The sequence below is a fragment of the Juglans regia genome, chromosome 1, assembly GCF_001411555.2.
Source record: "Juglans regia cultivar Chandler chromosome 1, Walnut 2.0, whole genome shotgun sequence".
NCBI lineage: Eukaryota > Viridiplantae > Streptophyta > Magnoliopsida > Fagales > Juglandaceae > Juglans > Juglans regia.
Window position 1 is genome coordinate 26,821,767 of NC_049901.1, and position 12,779 is coordinate 26,834,545.

The following is a 12,779-nucleotide window of genomic DNA, read 5'->3' on the forward strand; positions in this document are numbered from 1 at the left end:
GGCTTCTTGACTAGACTTTAGCCTGCGAGTTAGGGCTATATAACAAACCGGCCAACCGACCGGGACCGACTCAGACTGGCCGTCGGAGCTCAGAAATGGCTGAAATCTGCAGGGAGCAGGTCGGCCATCGGTGGTAAATAATCAAAACCGGCGTCGGCCGGTTCGGTCCCGGTTTGAACTAGCTAAAAACTGATAAACCGGCCAACATCATATACCTTTTATTTTATATATATATATATAGATCGTCATTAAACGACGCCGTTTCACTTAAATAAGTGAAACGACGTCATTCTGCAACTTAAGTTTAGAAAAACAAAATAAAGGGAACTGCGCCGTTTGGCATAAGCCAAATGACGCCGTTTCTACTAGGGCTTATTATCCCCCTCCCTCTTCTTCTCTTCTCATTCAATTTTGAGCCCTCACTCCTCAGCAACGTCCCGCCACTCACCAGCTTCAGCCTTCCACAGCTCTTCAATGGCAGTGGCGCAACCTCCACTGCTCCACGTTCCTCTGGCAAACGATGTAGCCTCCACCGCTCCAAGCCTCCACCTATTTTTTAGGTATGATTTTGAAATTTGAGGGATGAAAATTCTAAGATTTTGTTTTAAATTTAGTGATGACTGTCGACTGATGAGTCTGATTAGTGATTTTGTTGAAATTTATATTTTGATAAGAGCCTAAGAGGTTGTGCCATTGTGCCTTGTGGTATTTGGGTCTAGGGTTAGGGATAGTGTTTTCTGGTTTGGGATGGTGAAATAGTGAATTGGTGATGAACATTGATAATTGAACACAATGTTGATGAGAATTTATAATTGTTATCAATATTCATAAGACTCAGTCAGTGCATGTGCATGACTGTGCATTCACGAGTTTTTAATTTTGATAGATTTTGTACAATCGGTGGTTTTTGAAGATGCAATTTGATAAATGTTCATAGCTTCATAAGACTCAATCAGTGACTCAGTGCATTTACAGGTTTTCTGATTTTGATAGATTTTGAATTTTTGATAAATGTTCATAAGACTCAGAGACTCAGAGTCTCAGTCAGTGGAGGTCCTAATTGATTGAAATTTCAAATTTCAAATTATTAACTTGTGTTGATTAACAGTTTTGTTATAAATTTATTTTGATTCTTAAAATAATTTGTGAGATTTATGAGCGATCTAAAATGTAGATTAGAATCTTAGATTTGTGGTGTTTGCCATGTTGCAAACTAGCTGCTATGTAATTGACAATTGTGTTGATTTTTTTGTTCTTTCTTGGTTTTACATGTTAGATGGATTTTTCGTCAAGTCCAATTGATCTTGATTCGAACTCTCAAATACCAAAACACAGGCTTCAAGTGCCCCTAATAGTAGTAATTGTCCACTTCCTAAAAAATGGGAGGGGAATGATCTGTCAATTGTTTGGAACCATTTTACAAAAGTTTAGGGTTGTTCCGTAGAGGATCCTAAGGCCAAGTGTAATTATTGTGGCAAGATATACGCTTGCCACTCGAAGAGGAACGAAACTTCAACCATGCAAAACCGTCTACCTTCATGTTCCAAAAATCCTTATAAATGTGAGCCTTTAGATAAATACCAAACAACATTAGTAGGTGAGGTATCCTCGGAGGGGTTTAGAGAGAGTGATAGTTCTTTAAGAGATATTGTAACCCATAAATATAGTGAGGAGGCTGTGAAGATAGAGCTTGCGGAGATGGTAATCCTCGATGAATTACCATTTATAATTATTGAAGGGCAAGGATTTAAGAAGATGGTTTGGTTGCTTGAATCTAGATTTAAAGTGTCATGTCGAGCGACGGTTGCAAGAGATTGTATGAAACTATTTGCATCTGAAAAGGCCAAACTTAAAAAGTTATTTAAAGATGGGGGAATGAGGATTTCATTAACTATCGATACGTGGACATCGGTACAAAATCTTAATTATATGTGCATAATTGCCCATTTCATTGATAGTGATGGGAAATTGCAAAAGAAAATCATTAATTTTTGTTTAATCCCTAATCATCGAGGGGATACCATTGGAAAATATGTTGAATCGTACCTTCTTCATTGGGGCATTGATAAAATATTTACTGTTACTATTGATAATGCTTGCTTAAATGATACTGCAATTGCATATTTAAGGCATTTTTTGATGGAGAATATGTTGGAGGGAAAGTATATGCACATGAGATGTTATGCTCATATTCTGAACCTTGTCGTGAATGGGGGTCTTAAGGAGTGTGATGATGCCATTACAATGGTTAGAAATGTGTTTAGATATGTGCGCTCCTCTCCTGCAAGATTCGACAAGTTTAAGAGATGTGCGGAAAATGAGAAAATTGATTGTAAAAAAATGTTGTGCCTTGATGTGCAAACCCAATGGAATTCAACTTACATGATGTTGGAGGCTGCTAAGAAATTTGAGAAGGCTTTTAAGCGAATGAAGAGTGAGGACTACAATTTTCTCTCTTACTTTAAGGATGGGAACATTGGACCTCCTAGAGCTGACGAGTGGGAGTCAGTGCTGGTTTTTGTGAAATTTTTGAAGATGTTTTTATGATACCACTTGTCGATTTTCTGGGTCTTTACATGTTACGACAAACACAAGTTTTTTGGAGATTTGTATGCTCCAAAAAGAGTTGGTTAGACTGTGTGAGAGTGAGAATATTTGTTTGATGAGCATGACCATATGCATGAGAATGAAATTTGATAAGTATTGGGGTTTATTTGATAGGATGAATTTGTTATTGTTGATTACAGTTGTCCTTGATCCACGTAGTAAGTTGGGGCTTCTTACTTTTCACTTGAAAAAAATCTATGATGATAATTGGGCTAAAGATTTGTTGTCGAGGGTGAGACATTTATTATCAAACATATATGTAGAGTATAATGCTACGTTTGATTCTACCTCAAGTAGCTGATAACATGTTCCCCCTCCGGCATTTGCACTTCCAAATGATGCTGAAGACAATCATGAGTCATAACTTTTTTATGAGTGGTTGCTAGCATCGACTGCCTCTGGATCTACAGCTACCAAAACATAGATAGACCGGTATTTATCAGATGATTGTGAGGCATTCAGCCAATCTTTTAACTTGTTAAATTTGTGGAAAGTGAATGAGCCTAACTATCCTATACTTGTGAGGATTGCACGAGACGTGTTAGCCATGACTGTTTCCATGGTTGCATCAGAGTCAGCATTTAGTACGAGAGGTCATGTACTTGATCATTTTCGGAGTTTCTTGGCTCTGAAAACTGTTGAGACACTTATTTGTACTCAAAATTGGTTGCGACATCCGTCAACGCCAATTAATATTCGAGACTCCATGGATAATGTTGAGAACTTTGTAGTAGAATCTGGTAATGTGTTTTTCTCATTCAATTTTCATATTCATTTACTTTTATAATTTAATTTATTTATTTTTTCATTATCCTAATTTATTATTATTGATTATTTGGTATTTTTCTATATAGAGTTAGGAGCATCGTACATCACAACTATTGATGAGTGAAGAGTCGAAGACTGCATTGGCCATTGGGAATCTATTTGGAATGTTGAAGAATGAAGATTTTCTTGATTTTATTCAAGAACAATTGTTATTTGTTGCTTACTTGCTTAAGACAATTTGGTTGTATTTGTAATGTGTATTAAACATTTAGTGAAGTTTTTATTTATTTATCTAGTAATTAGTATATAAGATAATAAGACTATAAAATATAAGTAGTATATATGTAGTAGTTATTAGTTACTAATCGTATATACATGACATTAAAATTAAAAAGAAATTGAATATGTAAAATTAACTTTAAAAATTATGCAAAAAAAAATCTAAAATGTAGATGATCTTGAATAACAAATTAAGTCCAAAAAGAGGTTGAATTGGGTCTTAAAAGGGCCCAAACGACCCAAAAATTGTGGCCCAAATTGGCCCAAACTGATAAACTGACCGTGAACCAGTCGATAACCAAACCGGCCGGTTCCCCCCCCTCCCCCTCCCCCATACACGATCGATTTCGGCCGCTTTGCCCCCTTTAAACCACCCTATCGGCCAGTTTAGGTTTGGGCCCAAAATCGAACCGATAGGTCGGTTTTTCAACCCTACTGCGAGTGATCATTGCCGAGTCTCTCTATACCTTATGTTAGGAGATCGAGGGTCCTCTGCATCTCTCGTCCACCTACCTGTACAGGTTCTCGAGGGTTAGGAGTTACTGGGGTGTATCAAGGCGATGGTCCCATCTGTCCCTATTGCTCGTCTTTTCTGCATGAAATTGCTTCACTGATTGGTTTTGCTTACGGGCCGATTGCCCCGTTGAGGCCCAATGACTTCTCTTAGTGGAGGGTCATTAGTCTGGGTTGGGCTCTCCTGCCCCCTTTCCCGAACATCCCTCATGTGCTTGTTACTCGAGCCTACAGGGGGGTAAATCCCCTTACATGATCCTTTGTCCCGAAAGATCCATATTCTTTTGGGACAGTCGACAGATGCCGTTCATTATACTAAACGTGATGGATGCTTTTGGTAGATTGCCAACCAAGGTAGTAAGCTTACTTCTTTTTCTGTGCAAGGAGTTGTGGTAATAAGCTAGCTTCTTTTTATTTTTTTCTTCAAAAAGATTTCACGTTAAAGAGGTGTACCATACATAAAATTCGAACAAATAGTTTATGCATATATTATAAAAATATGTTAGAAATCATAATAAATATTTATATTATTATCAGGAATTTGATACGATCTAATAGTTATACGAATCTCTTGTCTTGTTATGAGACACGTGTCCCATATGAGAACAGAACCCAAGTATCTCTAAAGTCATATATGGTATGCTTCATATATCTATCTTTTAAGTGACTGTAAACTCCAGTTTAGCAAATCAGAATTTATAATCAACAATAATTTTGACTAAAAACACATTATAGAGTATATATATAAGAAAATATCAAAAAGTACTCTTCTATGGAGGTGGTCGATAGAATGTCTCATTTTCTTTGGGGTTTCTAATGCTAATAATTGAAACAGCAATCCATCTCTTTTAATACTCGTGATAAGATTTTGAAATAAACTTAGATACCACGATTCACCATCTCCATGAAGCGCTGATCCGATTCAAGCCTCTGTAGCCTCATCTCAGCATTGAACTTCTTGATGAACGCTTCCGCTCGGCTGTTCAACTCCTCCTGACTCATTGATTTCTTCCTCATCATCACCAATGATACTCTGTCGTTGAATGTGTCCGACTTCTTCAGCTCCCGCCGAGCCCAGCCCACTGGATCATCCTCATCATCTCCATGGACTGCAATATCACCATCATTCAGAATCGCTCCAAACCTCTCAAGCCGAGGCGGCAAATCCCACGTCTCGCTTTTCTTGAGCTGCCGCTTCAATGGCTTCCCTTGCGCCTCCATGATCGCATTCCAAGTCGCGTCGAAGGTGCTCTCATCGTTGTCTCCGTCCTTCCCTTCGGCTTCCGTCAAGCGAGAGTTCTCGGAAGATGATTCTGGTGAAGGCTCGGACGACACAAAATGTTCAATTCGTTGCTTCTCGTGCTCTAATTGCACGATTTCGTCCCAGATGATGTCATAGAAATCATCAATGCTGTTTGTTGTGGGTACGGCGTCTGAGGTTGAGTCTTTGAAACTAGGAGTCTGATCTTGGGGTTGGGATTTGTGGGTGGTGGGCTTAGCAATTGTGGGTAAAGATAAAGGAGGGTGGTTTTGGTGTTGGAAGGCAGAGGTGGTGGCGATGGTGATGATGATGAAGTTGACAATGATGTAGATGTAAGGGGGAGAGAGCCAACTTCTGAGGGAGATCCAGAGGCGTGGTAGAGTGGATAGGGACAAGTCTATTGTGTATGGAATTATTGCCACTTTGAAAAAAATATAAGTGGATATAATTCCTATGGCTAATAGTAAGAGCTTTGCTGCCCAGATTGCCGTATCAAATCTGGTTGTTCTGAACGAAGAGCTCTCAAACGGATTGGCCATGGGGTAATTTTATCGATTGTACGAAGAAGATCAAGAAGAAGAAAGAAAGAAGAGACACCAATATAATATTAGCACACTGCTCAGCTCAAAAGCAATGAGAATTACTGCCTTTTAAAAGGAGAACCACCGGTATCTAGACTCTTGACAACCATGCGCGCATTTACTATTTCATAAAGAGGGAAGAGGGAAGAGGGAAAATCTGACTTATACCTGAAGGGATTCTCTGCAGGTTCATCAAAATCTTGAGCAGAGGTAGTAGTAATAGGGACAAGTACGAAGTGACTGCTAGCGAAGGACGTAAAAGGAAGATATGACAAACTTTGGAGAGGGACTCTGCATCTCCAATTCTCGACGTTACACAGGGTTGAGTGAGAGTGAGAGTGAGAGAGAGAGAGCTTAAGGGAGTTCTTGCTGGTTCAATCAATTCACTAAATAAAGAGGCTTTTATGCAAGAGACATGCTTACAAGATAAATCTTCACCTGTTGGATGCGGCTTGGTTTGGTTCTTTAACTCCTTTCAATTCATCATAATAATTTTTTTAAATTTCAACATAAAATATAATAAACAATTCAAAATTTTCAAATTCTAAAATAATAATAATATTAAAAAATAATATTTTAACAATATTTTATCATCTCAACTCAATTCAACTCAACTCACTTCAATATTCAAACACAACCTTAATGAACTTTCAGTTTTAGTTTTACTCACACTTTTACTCAAAAGATAGTTTTCTTTTAAATTTTAAATTTTATATTTTTTAACATATCAATAACTAATATGTATAGAATTAATTTTTTTTTAAATTACATTTAATATTTTCATATATATATATATATATATTCTACAAAGCCGTCCCACCTATAAGAGCTCGTTTTTAAAAATAAAAACAAAAACGAAATTCTCATTTTTCTCCCTTAGTGGGGGTCATAGACAAGTCCAACCGAAGCGACATTGGTTAGATTTAGAAGAAAGCTTTTAGTTTAAGCAAATCTAATCCGCATTAACGGCGCTGTCCGTCACATAAAAATATAATTGATTGAATCGAGGGTTTGTTATATTAATGTTTTTCTAGAAACCACTTAACATGATTAATACCTTTACCGAAGCACTGGTCCTCCAGAAACCCCGAGTGAAGCCATGCAGTACACATTTCACACGTTGGACCACAGTTGTTGGTGCTGGTCTTTGTTTAGTTTCCCTAGTTCCCTTTATACAATGCACATCAGCCAGCCTTAAATTGTACCCTGTACAGTAACTATATTGTCCATCTTTCGTTTGGAAAGCAAACCTATCTCAACTCATCATTATAATTTTTTCAAATCTCAATATAAAATATAATAAATAATTCAACTTTTTTAAATCTCAAAATAATAATAATAATAAATAATATTCTAACAATATTTTATCATCTCAACTCAACTCAACTCAACTCAATTTAACATCTAAACGCACATGTCATATTTCGTACACTTTTGAGCTAGATTCCAACAACTAGGATCTTTAAAGTTGGGTTTGCGAAAACGAAAAAGAAAGAAGCTGGGAGAGGGCAGAGAGTCTCCGATGCTAAAGTCAATAGAATATTTTGGAAGTTTGTAAATAAAGAGAGAGTCTACGCTTTTTCATACCTGAAAATTGCTATTTATACTTGGAGTCTGGGGGGACAGATCGTGCCTGCCCCGTGGAGCCCATGTCCTTTTTACTATTCTTTTTGTCAAAGTCCTTTAAATGCGGCGTGCCTCCTTGACGACGCCATTAATGTGGCGTGTTGCTCGGGTACTGGCACCATTAATGCAGTGTGGTTCCCCCAATTTTCTTTACTCTGTTAGTGTCTTCAGTGGTCTGTCGACGTTCCCTTGTCAGAAGATCAAAGGTTCTCCATCTTTTTATTTTATCCTGTATGAATCCCCATGAGCGGGATGAGGCTGAGTGGCGTCAGGCATGTCTATCCTATCATCTATCATTGCTTACTTTTCCTTGTAGACAAGTTGCTTCGTGGGCAAGTTTGGGCCCTGGGGCCAGGTATCGGGGCGAAGCCCATTACCCTCGGTCGAGCGCCTAGTGGGCTTATGGGTGAGGGGGAAATCCCCTTACAATTACCCCGCCAATTCCTATTAGATGGGTCCGATGGGAATTCTTTCCTTCCTTGATTAACCAATTTTTGCAACTACGGCTATACGACTTTTTCTTTCCCTGGACGGGCAGTTGTGGTTATCTTGGTGCTCACGTGTCACACTTATGCTTTCCGGCCATATCCGAGTGGCTTTTTCTTCTTTACACAATACCTGGCAACGATTCACCTTAAACTTTTATGACTGTTTTTTGATAGTTTTGATCCACATTAAATGGAGCCTTTTCAGTCCCTTTGTCACTATTCGTGTCAGGCGATTACTTCTTTCCCAAGTCACCTCATTGGATACACTTTGCTGGACTCATGGCGATCGTGGGACTCTGGTACTCCGTGGGGCACATGGGTTCCTACTGCCTCAGGATGTCAATCGTCGAGCTTGCCTATATAAGGTCCCATTCTTGCTTAGCAACGTGTTACTTTGTCTATTGTCTCTTCTACTGAATATCATGTGTTCCCTTTTCTCTTTCAAGCACTTCTCCTTGCATTGTTCGTTCTGATTCCTCATCTTTCTTTTTGGTTTCTAATGGCCCCCAAAAAATCCTTGCACCCTTCCGGGCCGGCTAGATCTCCCGACCCTGTCCATGCTACAAACGGACAAGGCGACACTGTTCTAGATGAGTTTGCTGGCTTCTTGTGGCGTTCAGAGGTGACTCCCGTCGAGTTGGAGTCATTGAAGGAGACCTACAGGATTCCTCGAACTGTGGAACTCAAGGTGCCTCCCCTACAGAAGGAGGGGTAGATTTCGAGGGTTTTGCCTCCAAAGTGGCCTCAGATTGCCTTTTTGTCATCCAGTGCAAGAAATGTTGGATTTTCTCTAGTTGGCACCTGATCAGCTCCCTCCTAGCGCGTGGAGGATCCTTGTGTCGTGCTTCATCATTTGGTGTCGCGCGTTGGAGGGTCCTTGTGTCGTGTTGCATCATTTGTCGGGTTGACTACTCAAACTTTACGACACGTGAGTTTCTCCTCACTCACAACCTTTTGAAGCGAGGTCGTAATGATGGAGATCCCTGTCTGCACTTCTACTAGAATATGATCTCATCAGGATTCGGTTTGCTTGTGCCTCCATGACTTTTTGTTGTATCTAGTTGACTTATGTTGTATGTCAATGTAAGCTTGTAACTTGTCACTTCATGTTGTAATTTGTTCATTGTAAGCTTGCGGCTTCATGTTGTAACTTGTCGCTTCACGTCGTAACTTGTCCTTTGAAAGCTTGTGGCTTCATGTTGTCAATAACATTATCATTTTTGCTTTTTGTTTATCTTCTGTGGCCATTCACTTTTAGGAACTCCCCTTTCATTTTTTTTTTTTTTTTTTTTACAACCGGCCTAGGTGCTTTGACACAACAAATTATGGGGTCCGCGTCGAGCGGGAGCATTGTCGTCATCCAGAGCTTTACGGTTTACCCCGCCAACACCGAACCCATCCCCGATGACCCCACTGATGGAAAACTTCTTGCTTATATTGTCTTTATTTGCCTTTGTTAGTTAGTTATCCTCTTGGCGCCTTTAGCAATATCGTTGACGAGCCCGATGCCTCTTTGCTTTTCCTTTGAGTGAATTTTCTTATTTTTGTCGTCGATCTCCCAGACGCGCTTTACCCCGCCTAGTCCTTTAGTCATTCCATTTTGTGTTGTCGTGCTTTATTTTTATATGTAATTGGGAATAAAAAGTATCGTTAGCGTATGCTGGTCCTCGTCTGCTACCGTCGGCTTGGAGGGGATGGAAATCCCCTCTAAGAGTTATGTCGCTTCAGGGAGACTCTGGTTGCCTCCTCCAAGGGGAGAGACCAAGAAGCGTTTTGCTAACTTGCCTCTATGTCCCTCCGAGTAGCACCATGGCCGTGGAGTCAAATTAAATAATCATGGCTACTCTTTGCTGCAATTGGGGTCGGGGTAAGTATTTGGGTGACCTAGAGGCCGGACCCACTATCTGTCGTGGGAGGGACAAGGCGGCCTCTGGCTCAACCCGTCCTTTTTGTCCTCGCAGGAGGTAGGTTGTTCGAGCAGTTTGGGACTAAACTCGCTCCCGCCCATTGACATTGCTTATTTAATTCTTGACTGAAAAATAAGTAGGCTATCATAACTTTATCCTTAGTTTCGTAGGAGTTAGATTTCGCAAACCTGGGGCCTTTGGCCTATGACGCGATGTGCTTGCCGCGCTTTACCATGTTGTTGATATTCATTCCTTGGTGCAGCATTTGGGCAGTCGAAGGACACGTACTACACTCCATCAGGGAGGGGTCGAAATGCCTCAAGCCAAACTGGCCCTTTGCCCCTCGATGAGGTAATTCGGATAGTGATGTGGCTGGTCCGCTCATTTGCCTCTAATGGGGGTCAGGGTAAGTTTTCGGGAAAGCTTGGGGCTAGACCCAGTCTCTGTTGCGGGAGGGACCAAGTGGCCTCTGGCTCAACCCATCCCTTTGTTCCCTGCGAGACGTAGGTTGTTCAGGCAATCTGCTACTGGACTTGCTCTCTCCCATTAACACCATAGGGAAGGGTAAGTTTTGGGTCAGGCTGGCACTAAACCCACTCTTTGTGGTAGCAGAGGTTAGGACAAGTTATTCGGATAGCCGTGGGGCTGGTCCCACCCTCCATCGCGGGGAGACAAGACAATCTCTGGCTCGACCCTTCTCTTTGGTCTGCCGGGAGGTAGATCGTTCGGGCAATCTGCTACTGAAGCCCCTCCCGCCTATTGACGCTTATGAGGAAGGTAAGTCTTTGTCTTCGAGTAGCTGAGGACTACTCACACTCTGTCGAGCAAGGGTCGGAATGCCTCAAGTCAAACTGCCATTTTGCCCCGAGGAGGTAACTTGGACAGTGATATGATTAGTCCTCTCCTTTGTCGCGATAGGGGTTGGGGTAACTTTTAAGGCAGCCTCGGGGATGGACCCGTTCTCCGTCATGGGAGGGACAAGGTGGCCATTGGCTCAACCCATCCTTTGTTTCCCAAGGGAGGTAGGTTGTTCTGGCAGTCTGCTACTGGACCCGCTCCTGCCCATTGTGACACCGTAGGGAAGGATAAGTTTTGGGTCAGGCTGGAATTGAATCCACTCTTAGTCATAGAGGAGGTCGGGATAAGTTATTTGGGTAGCTGGTCCAGTAGAGACAAGGCGGCCTCTGGCTCGACTCGTCTCCTTAGTCTGTGGGGTGGTAGGTTTTTCGGGTAGTCTGCTACTAGACCCGCTCCCGCCTATTGACGCTTATGAGGAAGGTATTTGAGGACTGATCCACACTCCACAACAGGAGGGATAAGACAACCTTTTGACCTACCTTTCCCTTTGGTATCCCTTGAGGGAGGTAATTCAGACAGCGATGTGGCTGGTCCACTCCTTCACTGCGATTGGGGTTGGAGTAAGTTTTTCAGGCTGCTGGGGGGTTGGTCCCGCTTTCTCAGCTGTTGACACTGAAGAGATAGGTTGTTCGGGCAGTTTGAGACTGGACCTGCTCCAACCCATTGACATCACAAGAAAGGGTAAGTTTCGATCAGACTGGAGCTGATCCCACACTTCGTTGTGGTGGAGGTTGGTGTAAGTTTTTCTGATAGCCTCGGGGCTGGACCCGCTCTCGTTCACTGGAGAGACAAGGTAGCCTTTGGTCCAACTCGGCCTTTTGGCCCCACGGGAGGTACATTGTTCTAGAAGTCTGTAACTAGACCCACTCCCACCTATTAACGCTCACGAGAGAGGTAAGTTTTTTTCTTCAAGTGGTCGAGGACTGACCTGCACTCCTCTGCAGGAGGGATAGAGCAGCCTCTAGCGTGACTCGTCCCTTTGGTGTCCCATGGGGAGGTAAATAGTTGATGAAGACTTTGTTGATGGACATTACGCTGATGAAGATTCTATTGATGGAGATTACGTTGATGGAGATTCTATTACGTTCCTGAAACTCGACATTGAAACACAACACCTCTTCCATTAGGATTTGTAGTGCATGCATGGAAACATAAATTTACAATAATTAAGCTAGCTTTAGCAATAAAATTTTGTAGGTGTTCGGCATTCCAAGGGTGCATCAGCTCATTTCCTTGGATGTCTTGGAGTTTGTAGGAGCCCAGGTGATTGGTAGCGGTGACCACATAGGGGCCTTCCCATTGGGGGCCTAGCTTTCCCTCGTCTGGCGTTGTTGTTTCTGTTTCTTTGAGTATGAGGTCTCCGACTTTGAATGCTCTTGGACGCACTCATTTGTTGAAACATCACTCGGCCCTCCTTTCGTTGGCGGCGATTCTTAGCCTCTAGTCTGACTTCTTCTAGCAAATCAAGCTATTCTTCTAGCCACTTGTCATTGGAGTCTTGCTCGAAGTTTTAAACTCTGTAGATGGAGATCCCGATTTCCACTGGCAGTTTCGCCCCGTGGCCGTAAGTGAAGGTGAAAGGAGTTTTTCCTATCGGTGTCTTTATTGTGACCTAGTATGCCCACAGGACACTGGAAAGTTCCTTTACCCATGCACCTTTCCTATAGTCAAGTCGTTTCTTGACCATTCCCATAAACGTCTTGTTGGTCACCTCCACCTGCTTGTTAGACTGGGGGTGACCTAGAGACGAGAACCGAAACACAATCCCCAACTCCTGGCACCAGTTACGGTAGTGATCGGAATAACTGTCTCACATTGTCTGATATGATACTGCGTAGGATGCCAAACCTGCAAACCACCGTCTTCCACAGGAACTGCATGAGGTTCTTCA

The 12,779-nt window shown here is 41.8% G+C and overlaps 1 protein-coding gene across 1 annotated transcript; it reads right to left on the minus strand.

Moving 5' to 3' along the window:
* Positions 1 to 4,879: 4,879 nt before the first annotated feature.
* LOC108981680 lies at positions 4,880 to 6,366 on the minus strand. Its single transcript, XM_035695531.1, has one exon. It carries the CDS (start codon positions 5,965 to 5,967, stop codon positions 5,047 to 5,049), a length of 921 nt encoding a protein of 306 aa, XP_035551424.1. The 5' UTR covers positions 5,968 to 6,366; the 3' UTR covers positions 4,880 to 5,046.
* Between the last annotated feature and the right edge of the window lie 6,413 nt (positions 6,367 to 12,779).